Source organism: Anopheles arabiensis, chromosome 3 (genome assembly GCF_016920715.1).
Source record: "Anopheles arabiensis isolate DONGOLA chromosome 3, AaraD3, whole genome shotgun sequence".
In the NCBI taxonomy this organism is placed as follows: domain Eukaryota; kingdom Metazoa; phylum Arthropoda; class Insecta; order Diptera; family Culicidae; genus Anopheles; species Anopheles arabiensis.
In genome coordinates, this window is record NC_053518.1 from 54009432 (window position 1) to 54022548 (window position 13117).

The following is a 13117-nucleotide window of genomic DNA, read 5'->3' on the forward strand; positions in this document are numbered from 1 at the left end:
AATCCACCACCTGATATTTTTAATCCACCTTGCCTTGCCCACTTTGGTTCTGACCGTATTAATACACGATGCGCAATCTTAGATTGCGCATACATTCATTTTATCAAAACATAAGTCATTTCGCGTAGCCAGCCCTGAGCTATAAACGTCATTTCCATACATTTTCAGATTGCGCCAAGATTGCGCATAAATTTTCAAGATTATATGTCCGAGATATATAAATATTTTTTGACAGATAAATATATCAAATCGGGCCGTTTGACAGATAAATATATATTCAGGCACAGCCCTGTCACTTCATATCGTGCTTAACGAAACACGAACATTCTTCGTTCAATCGAGTGTTCGGCTCGATCGAGTAGTTTATAAATAACCGTGAATGTCGCGAATAAACTCTCTCTTCCAATTTTGCTGCACAACGAATAACTGCTGGTAAATATAAAAGGTTTGAAAGTTACACCGAAACGCGGAAAATAAATTATCCGAAATAGTGAGATTAAACAATATATGCGCAATCTGAGATTGCGCATCGTCTATTGCTACGGTGAGTTTCGGCAGGAGACCACAACATTGAGCTGTCAAAAATGAACATTTATTGTGTATTTGTTTTCGGCAGCATTTCAAATGAAAAATAGCTTGTTTATCGTGATTTTAAAATTCCAAACAAATTAGAAAAAATTAAATAAGCATAAAATCTTTAATATACACCATTTTTCCATTGTTTTACTGTTCTGATGCTCTTAATCACAAAACCTGCCGAACCATTGGCTGACAGCAAAGCTGCCGAAAAAAAGCAAAATTTATTTGATACAGGCGTTCCCCGAGTTACGACGTTTCGCAGATACGGCGATTTTGATTTTGACAGTTCAAAGTTGTCATTGAGACGAAATTGATGTATTTTTTGTATTTTAAAATGCTAAATAATTTTTGTTTTGATCGGATATTATAAACTATTTCAAAGAGTTTAAAAAAGTTATATTCAGTCAGAATCATATCAAATAATTAAATCAGTGGCTAAAACCTCTCCTACTTGCCAAATTACACGCAAATTAGTGATATTTTGGCTAAAAATCACGAGATACGACTTAGGCCCGTGTCTGTGCTCCATCGCATGCGATTTTATCGCACGTGCTGTCAAACGCTTTTTCGTATAATATTGCGATTATTTGGATGATTTTAATAATATAACGATTATGAAAAATTAAGTTGAGATTGTTCCTACAAAACACCACACGTTTAGTTTGACAGATAAAATCAGATGCGGCGTCCGACGAAATCAAATTTTTTTGATTCCGTCGTACGACGAAATCGCACGTCCGACGTTAACTGTCAAATCCCATATAAAATTTTGACAGGCCTTCCGATAAAATCGCATCCGATGGAGCACAGACACGGGCCTAAGGGCGGTGGCAACGCTTTTTCGCATGCGATTTTATCGGACGGCCAGTCAAATTTTTGTATGGGAGCAACGCTGATCGGATGCGATTTTATCGGACGAGATTTATATGGGATTTGACAGATAACGTCGGACGTGCGATTTCGTCGTCCGACGTTATCTGTCAAATCCTATATAAAAATTTGACAGGCCGTCCGATAAAATCGCATGCGAAAAAGCGATGCCACCGCCCTTACGCGGAAATTCGAGATACGTGGTATTTTGCGGCCGTTTTCGGCCTCCATTAACCGTGTATCTCGGGGACCGCCTGGACACAGCTAGCACAACATTTGGAACACACAGCACAACAATTGGTACATGGAAGAGGATTTGGAAAACGGCTTTAACTTTGTGAAAAGTGTCCAATTTACAAAATGTAAAAGCAATAATGAAGCTAAGATATGTGTCTATCTATTTAACCTCTGTTTATTAATTTTATTCAGTAAATTCGTCACAATTCTTGATTTGTCCAAACGCTGTACTAAATCGTCCATAATTGGTGCACCTAGCCTACTTCGATTTTTAATTTGACGATGAAACACTGTAATCGAGCTGTAGTCGTTTTTTTATTCGTCTTTTGTTTGATGACTTCCATTCGCGATGCCACCAATGAAGTGTGATAAAATACCGTTTTTTTTGTAAAATTCCCAGTTTTTTCCGGAAAAAGAAAATTCCAGGCTGATTCTCGGTTTGGCCGGTTTTTCCGGATAAATCGCAACGCTGAAAAGGGGGACAAATCCCATCACTCAAAGAAGAATAATAAGATAGTTGAAATGTTTTTTACAGGATTGAATTGTTTGGGTACTGTATTAAGCTGGCTAGAAAACCCTGCAGAGCAAGGAACAATTGTGTCGATTAACCCTGTGGTGGATTACTTATAGCAATATCTTAGTTTTAATCAAGTAGCCATTGGTTACAGCAACCGTGGTTACACTGAATATGGAATAAATGTAGTGAGTCTTAGTTCACACTTAGAACGGTGTACATCGTCTTTCAATCGCTCCTACAACCCCATAAATTCGGTGACAGAAAATCAAAATAAGCTAGAGAGACTATAATGAAATCAGACTTTATAACGGGTTTTAATAAATCAAATTTTGTATCACAATATTAAATATTGTACAATATAAATTTAAATAAAACCTATAAATGGAATTTCAATGGACTGCACCTACAATAAAACCTTTAAATAAATAATAGCTAGTACCTGGTTACGAAAGCAGATTCCAAAAAGTTATTTGACTAGTTACAATAATAATACTAAAGCGGTATTCAATAAATATTCGCACTGAAGTTTCCAAAACAGTGCGCTGTGAATCTGTCGTTGAAAGCCCATTTATCCATCTAATGGAGCGCCTAAATATACCATTGAAATTTCCGTATTTCCATACACCGCAGCAACAGTCGGATAGAAATTTTTTTCTGGTAAATCTGTCAAATAAATAAATAAAAATAAATAAATAAAATTCTCATTTTTAACATATTCGTTGCTTAATAGATCAGAAATCATTAAAATTTCATGCATAATTATCCAAGTGCCACAAATCCGCTAAACGACCTCTAGACGGGGTTTAAACGACTCAACCTCTCAGCTTAAAGGAATCTAAAAAAAAAACTTCGTTTAGAAGACGATACACAATTGATGAATTTTAAAAATTGCAAAACAGCTAGTGATAACTTAGCTAGCCAGCGGAGCTTTCTCTTTCCCTTAGTATTTTTGTAGTTTTGCATTGAAGGTACAAAGTGCCAAATTATATAAGGGAATAGTTCAATCACTTAGGGGAATGTTTCAAATCGGTAGGGGAATTTTGCATGCAAGCTGAGAAAGTTTGCAATCATATAGGGCAGCAGTCGGCAAACTTTTGAGGCAAAGGGCCAAATTTAGTAAATAATCTAAAGTTGCGGGCCAGGGAAATGCGGTTTTTTCTATTATTGTGATTTATTAATTACATTATATAACTTTAAAAACAAAATATTTGGTTAATGATATCAAGTAATGCGATAGGTATTATTGCTGTTTTTCTGTAATTGTGTCATCCAAGTATGGTTCAAAATTGATAATACCTACTTAAAAAAAATAATGTACAAATATATAAAGCATAAAATTTCGTATGCGACCTTCATTTCGAAAGTCTTATTGTGATGTTAAAATAATGTTAATACAGTGGAGCGCCGTTTATCCGGGCTTCTCGGGACATTACCTCACCCGGATATGCGAATAACACGGATAATGTGTCACATGATATATTTTATCACCAATTCCTGATTAAGTTGTGGAAAATTTACTTATTTTTTGATAAAAATAACCCAGTTTTTATTAACTTCATGTGTTTTCAATGAGAATATTTGAAATTTGCCATGAAATATAATGTTTTTTTGTTACGACAATGTGCTCTTTTAACCACTTTTTCAAATATCCTCCTCATAACGCAATGTCACCTTTGTATTGAACTGTCATTTCTCAACAGCACGGATGAACGGAAAGCCGGATAGAGGGTACCTGGATAAACGGCGCTCCACTGTATTACATAACGGTTGCATTAAAAAATGGACAACAATTGTCGATTTTTCATGGTTTTACCTTAACCCGCACTAACAAAACGTTAATTGCACTTTGAGTAGTAGTATCCCATTAGTTAGCAGACAAAATTTGACACCTCTATCAGTCGAACTCTAACCATGATGGACAAAAAAGTGAATCAAAAGCGTGCGCGATCAAAGAATGGCACCCCGTAGCGTCCAAAATCGACTGCGTGCGGGAGTTTGTGTACGTCGTATATACCCGTTTTGGCATTTTGGTCGCCAACATCTTGGCACTATTAGGCAACAATCAAAGCATCGAAAGAAAGCCCAGGTTCATTTTTGAGGTTTCAAATGAAGCCAAATGAAATGAAGACAGGGGAGCGTTAGCTGGACTGGGATATCGATGCAACCCACCAAACAGTAAAATAATACCTGGGAAACATGAAGAAACCGATCAGGAATTAGAAATCGCATCCACTGGCTTCGAAGTGGCAAACAATTACGCAAAAACTCAATGCAATCATTTCAGGTGAATTTCGACAGAATTTCGATATAACACCCTAGTCCGAAAACTGGTCCAACATCCCTCACCTGTGTCCCATCGATTTTTTTTCTACGCCAACGTGATGCAAAAATTCTACTCTAACAAGTTTGTAGCGAAATGTATTGATAAAAAAATGAAGGTAGAACTTAAATCATGCATGTCTTTGTCCACCATGGTGAAAATTCCTAATAACTGACGAAAGGCAATTCGCAAAGTCTTGAACATATGTGTGCAAGTAATCTGAAATAATTCCCTTTGAACAGATGTAAATGTAAATAAATTATCTTTCCTACTTTTTTCTAAGTAAGTAAGTAAGTAAATAAGTAATTTATTGGTTTTTTTTGTAACAATATTCCAAGAATTATACATTGGTTCCGATCGATTGACCTCTACTCAATAACCTGATTGTTATAACGCTTTGCGTATTTGGATTGTACATCTTTACCTGAATTGAAGTAGATCGGGAAAAAATGAGAAAAAAAAGAAAAAAAACCCTCTGATTGTTTTACCTTAAGATAATCCTACGTACTAGTCCTTACTCCTATTTTTACATCTACATTACAATCTAGCTATTTACAATTGTGCCTTCACTGGCATTACAAAACTTATGTGTTACGAACAAAATTTTTTACTAGTTCAAAACCCGTAATTCTATGTATATCAAATGTGCTATGCCATGGGGGAAGGTTTAGCACTCTTTTCAAGAACTTATTCTGAAATACTTGTAACTTATTTATATGAACATTTGCACAATTTGCCCATATCTTAGATGAGTAAAGAATTGTTGGCCTAATTACGGTTTTATAAAGTAACAAATTGTTTTTTAAGTTCAATTTAGAATTCTTGTTTATGAAGGTATACAAAATTTTTATAAGTCTTGATCCACTTATAACTTTTTCCTCTATATGTTTCCTGAAGCCTTTTATCCAAAACCAATCCCAAATACTTTACATTATCTTTCCAAGCAATATCCCAGTCACTTATTTTTAGATTACGATCTGGTAATTTATATGCGCTAGTGCAACGTGTAAAAAATATGGCCTCAGATTTTTCCTCGTTGATTTTTAATTTCCAAGTTTTACAAAATGTCACATATTTTTTAATTCCATTGTTGAGGTTTTTAATAATAGATTTTGGATTGGAATCCGAACTACTCATGGCAAAGTCATCTGCAAAACAATATTTTTTTACAGATTTTGTTTTAGGCAAGTCGCTTGTAAATATGTTGAAAAGAACGGGTGACAGCACGCTGCCTTGGGGTAATCCGGCAGGTGGGTGAATGTCATTTGGTTTCGAAGAGGTTATTTGCACGAAACAGCTTCTATCGGATAAAAATGACTGAATCAGTTGAATGATGTTCGGAGGAAAATTGAAAGAAATTAGTTTGTACAAAAGCCCTTGGTGCCATACCGTATCAAACGCTTTTTCTAGATCTAGCATCACAAAACCAGTGGATTTTTTAATATTTCGCTGTGTTTTGATGTTTGAGGTTAATCTATCAATTTGTTTAGTAGTTGAATGCCCTGGTTGTAAACCGTATTGGTAAGAAGGTATGATGGTGTGTTGATTGCGATGCTTCATATTTTTTTTTTTGTAAATTTTTTTCAAAATTTTTTCCCAGACAACTGAGTAAACTTATTGGTCTATAGCTTTTAGGGTCTTTATGATCTTTTTTGGGTTTAGGAATTGGGATGACTTTGCCTATTTTCCATTCAAGAGGAAAATAGTGGATTTTGGTACAAGCGTTTAAAATAAACGCTAAATATACGATGGCTTTTTTAGGCAACTGTTTTAGGGAATGGTTATTGATTTGATCTGGTCCTTGAGATTTTTTTGATTTCAACTTATAAATGATGTTTTTAATGTGTTTTGGTTTAATAAAGTTTGTGGGATCGAAGTTGTTGCTGGGTTGTGCTTGATGGTAGGAAAAGAATCTACTATTTGTCTCTTGGATGTGATGTTCAATTGGGCTCTGTTTTGGAAACGTTGTTCTGTAAGCTTTTTCAAAATGGTCTCTCAAAATTTCACATTTTTCATTATTTGTAATATAACACTTTCCATTAGCTTTTAAGGGAGGAATAAATGTAGAATTACCTTTTATAATTCTAACAAATTTCCGTAGTCTAGATTTGCTTGGGTCGTTATTATTTTTTTCAAGGTTGCCTGTCCAACTCTGGTTTCGTAAGTTTTTTATATCTAATATTATTTCTTTTTTTTAATGTGTTTTAAGTTGTTTTAAGTATAGTGTTATTTCTATCTTTCTGCCATTGCTTCCTTGTTGCATTTCGATGTTTAATTTTTTTAAGTATATTAGGGGGTAGAATTATTTTAAATTTATCTGGTATTATGAATGGGACAGACTTAGTGTGGGCGTAGTTATTTAATTTTGAGAAATATTTTATCATTTGATCTATTTGGTTTGATGTGTTAATATTTTGGAGATTTAGATTATTTGTATTGAGGCGATTATTTAAAATTTCTTTGAATAAAGTCCAGTTTGCTTCTGAGTAGTTCGGTATTCCAGAAATATGTTTGTTTTGTGTTAGGCCAATATTATATTCAAAATAAACAGGTAAGTGATCTGAGGTAAATTTTTGTATGGTAAGAATATTGCAAATTTTTTCGGGTTTGTTAGTTAATAGTAGATCTATGGTTGAGGGGAGACGGTTTGGGTCATTTGGATAATGGGTGTGCTCTTCAGGATGAACAATAGAAAATTTTCCTCTTTAATTTTCTCGAAAAGGGTTTTTCCCATCTGATTTGATTTGCTACAGTTCCAGAAACGGTGACGTGCGTTAAAATCACCACAGATAATAAAGTGATTTGATATTTTGCTTAGTTTTGTGATGTCCTTTCTGAAACTACTGTGATCATTGTTTGAACCTGGATTATAGATGGAAATAATGGTCACTTTACTGTTTTGGGTCTTGATGGTAATTCCTATTGCTTCAAGTACTTTTAATTTGTAGTCTCTATTTACTTCGTGGTTGATACCTTTAGATATTACTAAAGCTACTCCACCTTTTTCTCCCTGAGTTCTGTCTAGTCTGTAAGTATGATAATTGGGGTGCGAAAAACGGGTACCATTCTTAAGAAATGTCTCACTTATGGCTGCGATGTGTATATCTTTTTTCAAAAGGTAGTTAAAAAAATTCGTCTTTTTTGCTTGAAATACCGTTGGCATTCCAGTGAATGATTTTAAGTACACTATTTGAGGTTAGGAAAACAATATTTTGCTGATATTTGAACAATAACTGCGATTAGGTCTTGTTTTGAGCTACATTTGCTCAGATTTGAAAATACATCTTTAACGATTTGCCCTATCTCGTTGAGGTCAAAGTCAAGTTTATTGTTTGAACGTGTTTGTTGTTGGTGGAACAGTTCAGAGAAATTCATGTGGTTTGAAGGAGTGGAACGTGTTGGTGTGTTGGGGAGACGAGGGAACGATGTCTCGTTGTACGTAAATTCTCTGGAGCGAGAAGGTGTTGGTGTTACCTTTTTAAGCCGTAGCCTAGTAGCTGGGCAGCCGGAGAAATTTGCCGTATGATGTTCACTGCAATTTGCGCACTTCAATTTGGCTGGAGCTATTTTACCGTCTGGACAGGTTGTTGTTTGGCTTAGTGGACACGTTTTGGATGTGTGTTTATCGGCACACTTTACGCACACTGGAGGAAGATAACAGTTTACGCTACCATGTCCGTAGCGCTGGCAGTTTGTACACTGCATTGGACCGTATTTGTTAGAGTAGTACTCAAAGTATACTCGGTGATGATCTACTGCTCTAACCTGTTTCAGCTCGCTCAGTGTTATTGACCCTCTAGGGAAGTGTAGGAGATACATACACTGGTCGTCGTAGCGTTTTTTCTTGAGTTCGAGTTTTTTGATTACACATGGTGCGATATTGACTTCAGCAAGAACGGTTTTAATGTATTCTGTATCTTGCTCGGGTAACCCAAAGATTACCACTTTCGTTGTTTTTTCTTCCGGTAGTTGCGTGTAAAAAGAATTGTTGTGGCGCTTCAACACGTCCACTACAAGCTTAAAATCTTTAGATGTGGTAGTGTTAACCACTATACCTTTATATGTGCAGTTTGTTGTGTAGTTCACTACACCAACGGAGGTGATTTTTTTGTGCACATCTCCTACTTGTGTGCCGGTGACTGTGATCGGTGGTATTTTTTATTTTTGTTGTTTTGCCGTTGCCGATGCGGCAATTATCGATGGAGCTTCTTCATCTTCGCTAAGAATATCGTAATCGTTACTTGTGGAAACGTTTGGTATCGTGATGTATGAGCACGAAGGCACGGCGTCCCTCGGTGCTGATCCTTTCTTGCTGCAGCCCATGGCTATGGGCCGAGCTAGCCTTTTTAACGCCTTCGCTATTTTGTTGTCGTAGTTGTCGGTTTTACTAGTGTGTGTGTTCTATATCAGTGATCGCAGATAACGATTAGATGCGTCCGAACGGGTCGGAGACTGACGAAGAACTCTCCTACTTTTTTCTACAGCCAGTCGAAAATGACATATTTTTCATGCAAAAGTTACGGGGATATTGACCTCGAGTTCGAACATACTGAACGGCCCGTCATTCCATAGTACTTTAATTAAAAGTTGAAAAAGTACGATGGTTTAATATGGTATACTAAAAGATCTTCAGTAATTTGTGTGCGAACCGTTTCTTCCCCATCTTTCAAAATCAGTCAAATCCTTTCGCGGGCCGCATTTGGCCCGCAGACCGGACTTTGCCTACCGCTGATATAGGGGAGTGTTGCAATCGACTAGGGGAATTTTGCAAGCATACTGTGGAGCTGTCATCAGACTGTGGGTGCCGCTGTAAATACCTCAAAATATTTTCGTTAATTATTCTAACTTATCATGTTTAATTATGGCTCCGCAGCAGTGTTTATTTAGTTTATCATGTGTACAGCTGAATGCCACACGAAAACAACTCCAAATGATGTTTTAAAAACAACATCATCGCTATTAATTCGAAGCTTTTTACAAATGTATCTGATGACAGCTTCACAATATGCTTGCAAAATTCCCCTAGTCGATTGTAACACTCCCCTATATGATTACAAACTTCCACAGCTTGCTTGCAACATTCCACTACCGATTTGCAATATTCCCCTAAATGATTGAACTATTCCCTTATATGATTCGAAACCCTGTATGCATCACTAGAACTAGAACGGCGATACGATTGACAAAATACTCAATTCCTATATGAACCACCTAAAGCAAGTGAGAATTGAATAATGGTTGATCGTGATGACACCCGTGTATTTGACAATACGACCATTCCTATTAATTTTTGCTCGAAGAGTTAGAAAGGTATATACAGGGTTTTCCATTCCAATTAACAACTGTCCACAGTCAACTAGCAATCCTCTATTTGAAAAACACGATTGTCTACCACTTACAAACAAGTCAAGCCGTTTTTGGTACACTGTCCATTTCAATTTCACATTTGTCGTCTTCGAAAACACACGTCAGATGCGGCACGGGTTGTTTTGGTTTTGGCTGGAACGTGTATCACTTGATGCTAGGACAGCTGAGCGAAATGGACATGCTAGGCATTTTATGTATACTTTAATCTTTCAACACAATGCAGAAATTTTGACATTTATCGGTGCTTTTACTTGTAGCCAGTGAAAAAAAATTACAACGTCCCAAAATAACCTAAAAACTGTAACGATCCAAGAATAACTAAAACCAAATGATAAAACTGCTGAACATGTCCAAATTGCCCAGCTTTCCCATTTTCTGATATTCAATCAAGACCTGTTTACAACATGGTTCAATTCTTACAGACAAGTGATACACGTTCCAGCCAAAACCGTGCCGCATCTGACGTGTGTTTTCGAAGACGACAATTGTGTAATTGAAATGGACAGTGTACCAAAAACGGCTTGACTTGTGTGTAAGTGGTAGACAATTGTGTTTTTCAAATCGAGGATTGCTAGTAGACAGTGGACAATTGTTAATTGGAATGGAAAACCCTGTAACCTAAAAACTGTAACGATCCAAGAATAACTAAAACCAAATGATAAAACTGTTTAACATGTCCAAATTGCTCAGCTTTCCCATATTCTGATATTCAATCAAGACCTGTTTACAACATGGTTCAATTCTTACAGACAAGTGATACACGTTCCAGCCAAACCCGTACCGCATCTGACGTGTGTTTTCGAAGACGACAATTGTGTAATTGAAATGGACAGTGTACCAAAAACGGCTTGACTTGTGTGTAAGTGGTAGACAATTGTGTTTTTCAAATCGAGGATTGCTAGTAGACAGTGGACAATTGTTAATTGGAATGGAAAACCCTGTAACCTAAAAACTGTAACGATCCAAGAATAACTAAAACCAAATGATAAAACTGCTGAACATGTCCAAATTGCCCAGCTTTCCCATTTTCTGATATTCAATCAAGACCTGTTTACAACATGGTTCAATTCTTACAGACAAGTGATACACGTTCCAGCCAAACCCGTACCGCATCTGACGTGTGTTTTCGAAGACGACAATTGTGAAATTGAAATGGACAGTGTACCAAAAACGGCTTGACTTGTTTGTAAGTGGTAGACAATCGTGTTTTTCAAATCGAGGATTGCTAGTTGACTGTGGACAGTTGTTAATTGGAATGGAAAACCCTGTAAGGCATGAGCGAAATAAATAGCAAGCAAAGGGCAACAATATAATGATAAGATATAAAGTGCCGTCGATTGAGCAGACCAGTGAAGTTATGAAGCTATCGTTTTTTTTTTGTATGGATATTTGATTTTATAGTCGTTTAAGCTTAATCTGGGGCCCTTCATCGACTCTTAGCACATTTACTTATTAATAAAAAAAATATTTACCTGTAAATGCAACTCCAAGAAATTCATAGTTTTTCTCAAAAGACAAAGAATTTTCGTCACAATCCAGTATTACACGTATTCTTTCTCCAACCTATTGAACAAGATAGGAATAAACCAACAATTATTCTGATGTATTTCTTCTCCATCATATTACTCAGCTATCACGTACCTTATATTTAGGGGCATTATTCAGAAGAGGGTATATACCATGGGCGTCTCCGTTGTGAAGTAGCAAATTATCTACCAGATTCCATCCCCAACTTTGATCGTCGGCACCTATCGGTAAGCCATGCAGTTGTAACGTGTGATATAAGATTTTAATGGTGCTATTAGACTAGGTAGATGAAATTATAATCGATATGTCAAAGCGCGTTCGACAGAAATTATCATGGGGCAAAAAATTTATTCGGATGACCGTATGTTGATTCTATACCGAGAGGAATTTACCTGTCAGAGAGCTAAAAAACGTAAATTTAAACCAATGTTCCATTAAATGCAAGGTTAAACAAAGCCAGACATGTTTTCAACGTATTAGCAAGCGTTTAAGTAATTGCAACAGAAAACAATTAAACACATTCAATTCAGATTCCCTGCGCGTTATTACACTAGAAACCAGAATTTGAGTGTCATAAAGCTCGCTGGAATCGATTTTGACAACCGAAGTCCAATTCCATCCTCGAAATATAATAGCACGGCTAATATCTTACCAAGTAAAGCATAATATCCATGACATTGAATAGCGGCATCCTTGGTAGCAATTCCTACAACTGCTACCGTTCCAAGTGGACCTTCCCACCGTACTTCCCAGGCATGCCTGCCATGTTTAAATCCAATTTTCCCTCTGGAACCGTCCGTACTTTGTGCCACAGGGTTTCTTCGTAAAGGAAGACAAAATACAGGTTTTCGATTTAGAGAAGTACATAATTCTTCTGGTCGTAATGCATTTCACTGCAAGCCACGCTCCAGTTCTAAGATTTTTAGTCATTCACACCTGTGAAGAGTAAACCCATTTGGCTTGATATATACGTGGCGACTACAATCAAACGGATTCCAGGCGTGGAAATATGCTCGCAGTTTAGCTTTGTACGTCGGCACAACAGTCAAAAGATCGTTTTTAAAAGCCTCTGCAGGAACTTTTTGCAAACATTGTGCGCGCCAAACTTCATTGTTTTCATCGCAAAAGAATCGGTACCAGCTTTTGCAAACTAATGTACAGTTACGTAGATCCTGCAGCTTCAGAAAGGAAAATATTAGCTCCAATACATTATCCGGAATGTTTGGGGCGTATTCCATCAAATCCTCTTCCATCGTATGCACAATAGCAATATCGATTTTATGCAACACAAATGTCTTACAAAACTATTGTTAAAGAGCACTGTAGTAAAACAAGTTTCTTGTACTGGATCAAGTAAGTTCAAAGCGGACGATTGAGCTAGTCTTCATTGTTATTCCCGAGCTGCAATGTTGTATTATAAGATATATACAGTCTGTTCCCGAGTTACCGTTCAGTTAGACATACAGCGACAACGCCACGCGCGACAAAAAGTAGCTCAATTTTGCAAACAGAGCTACTCGTCGCGCGACAATTTTGCTTCATCCGAAATAATCGAATTATCTAGTTTTTTTTTACAAGCCAAATGAATGCAAAACGCAAAAAACAAGATTTGAACACATTTTGACCTATTTTTTTGTGTTTTCAAATATAAAACAAGTTGGTTGACTGAGTCAAATGAGCTACTTTCATCTACACAGAGT

General features: G+C 36.6%; 1 protein-coding gene across 8 annotated transcripts in view; it reads right to left on the reverse strand.

Moving 5' to 3' along the window:
- LOC120899901 (F-box/SPRY domain-containing protein 1) overlaps window positions 1-12836 on the reverse strand; it is a 41906-nt gene extending 29070 nt beyond the window's left edge. Inside the window, exons 1-6 of one of the 8 annotated variants that reach the window (XR_005739122.1) lie at window positions 12354-12833; window positions 12070-12236; window positions 11532-11638; window positions 11363-11453; window positions 7998-8924; window positions 1828-2155 (exon numbers count right to left, since the gene is read on the reverse strand). Coding sequence is in view for 6 of the 8 variants with exons in the window: in XM_040306229.1 (XP_040162163.1) it covers window positions 1941-2155; window positions 11363-11453; window positions 11532-11638; window positions 12070-12236; window positions 12354-12670 (897 nt within the window). In the remaining 2 variants the exon portion in view is untranslated. The other 7 variants (XR_005739121.1, XM_040306230.1, XM_040306229.1 and 4 more) reach the window with 7 other exon arrangements.
- Window positions 12837-13117: the final 281 nt, after the last annotated feature.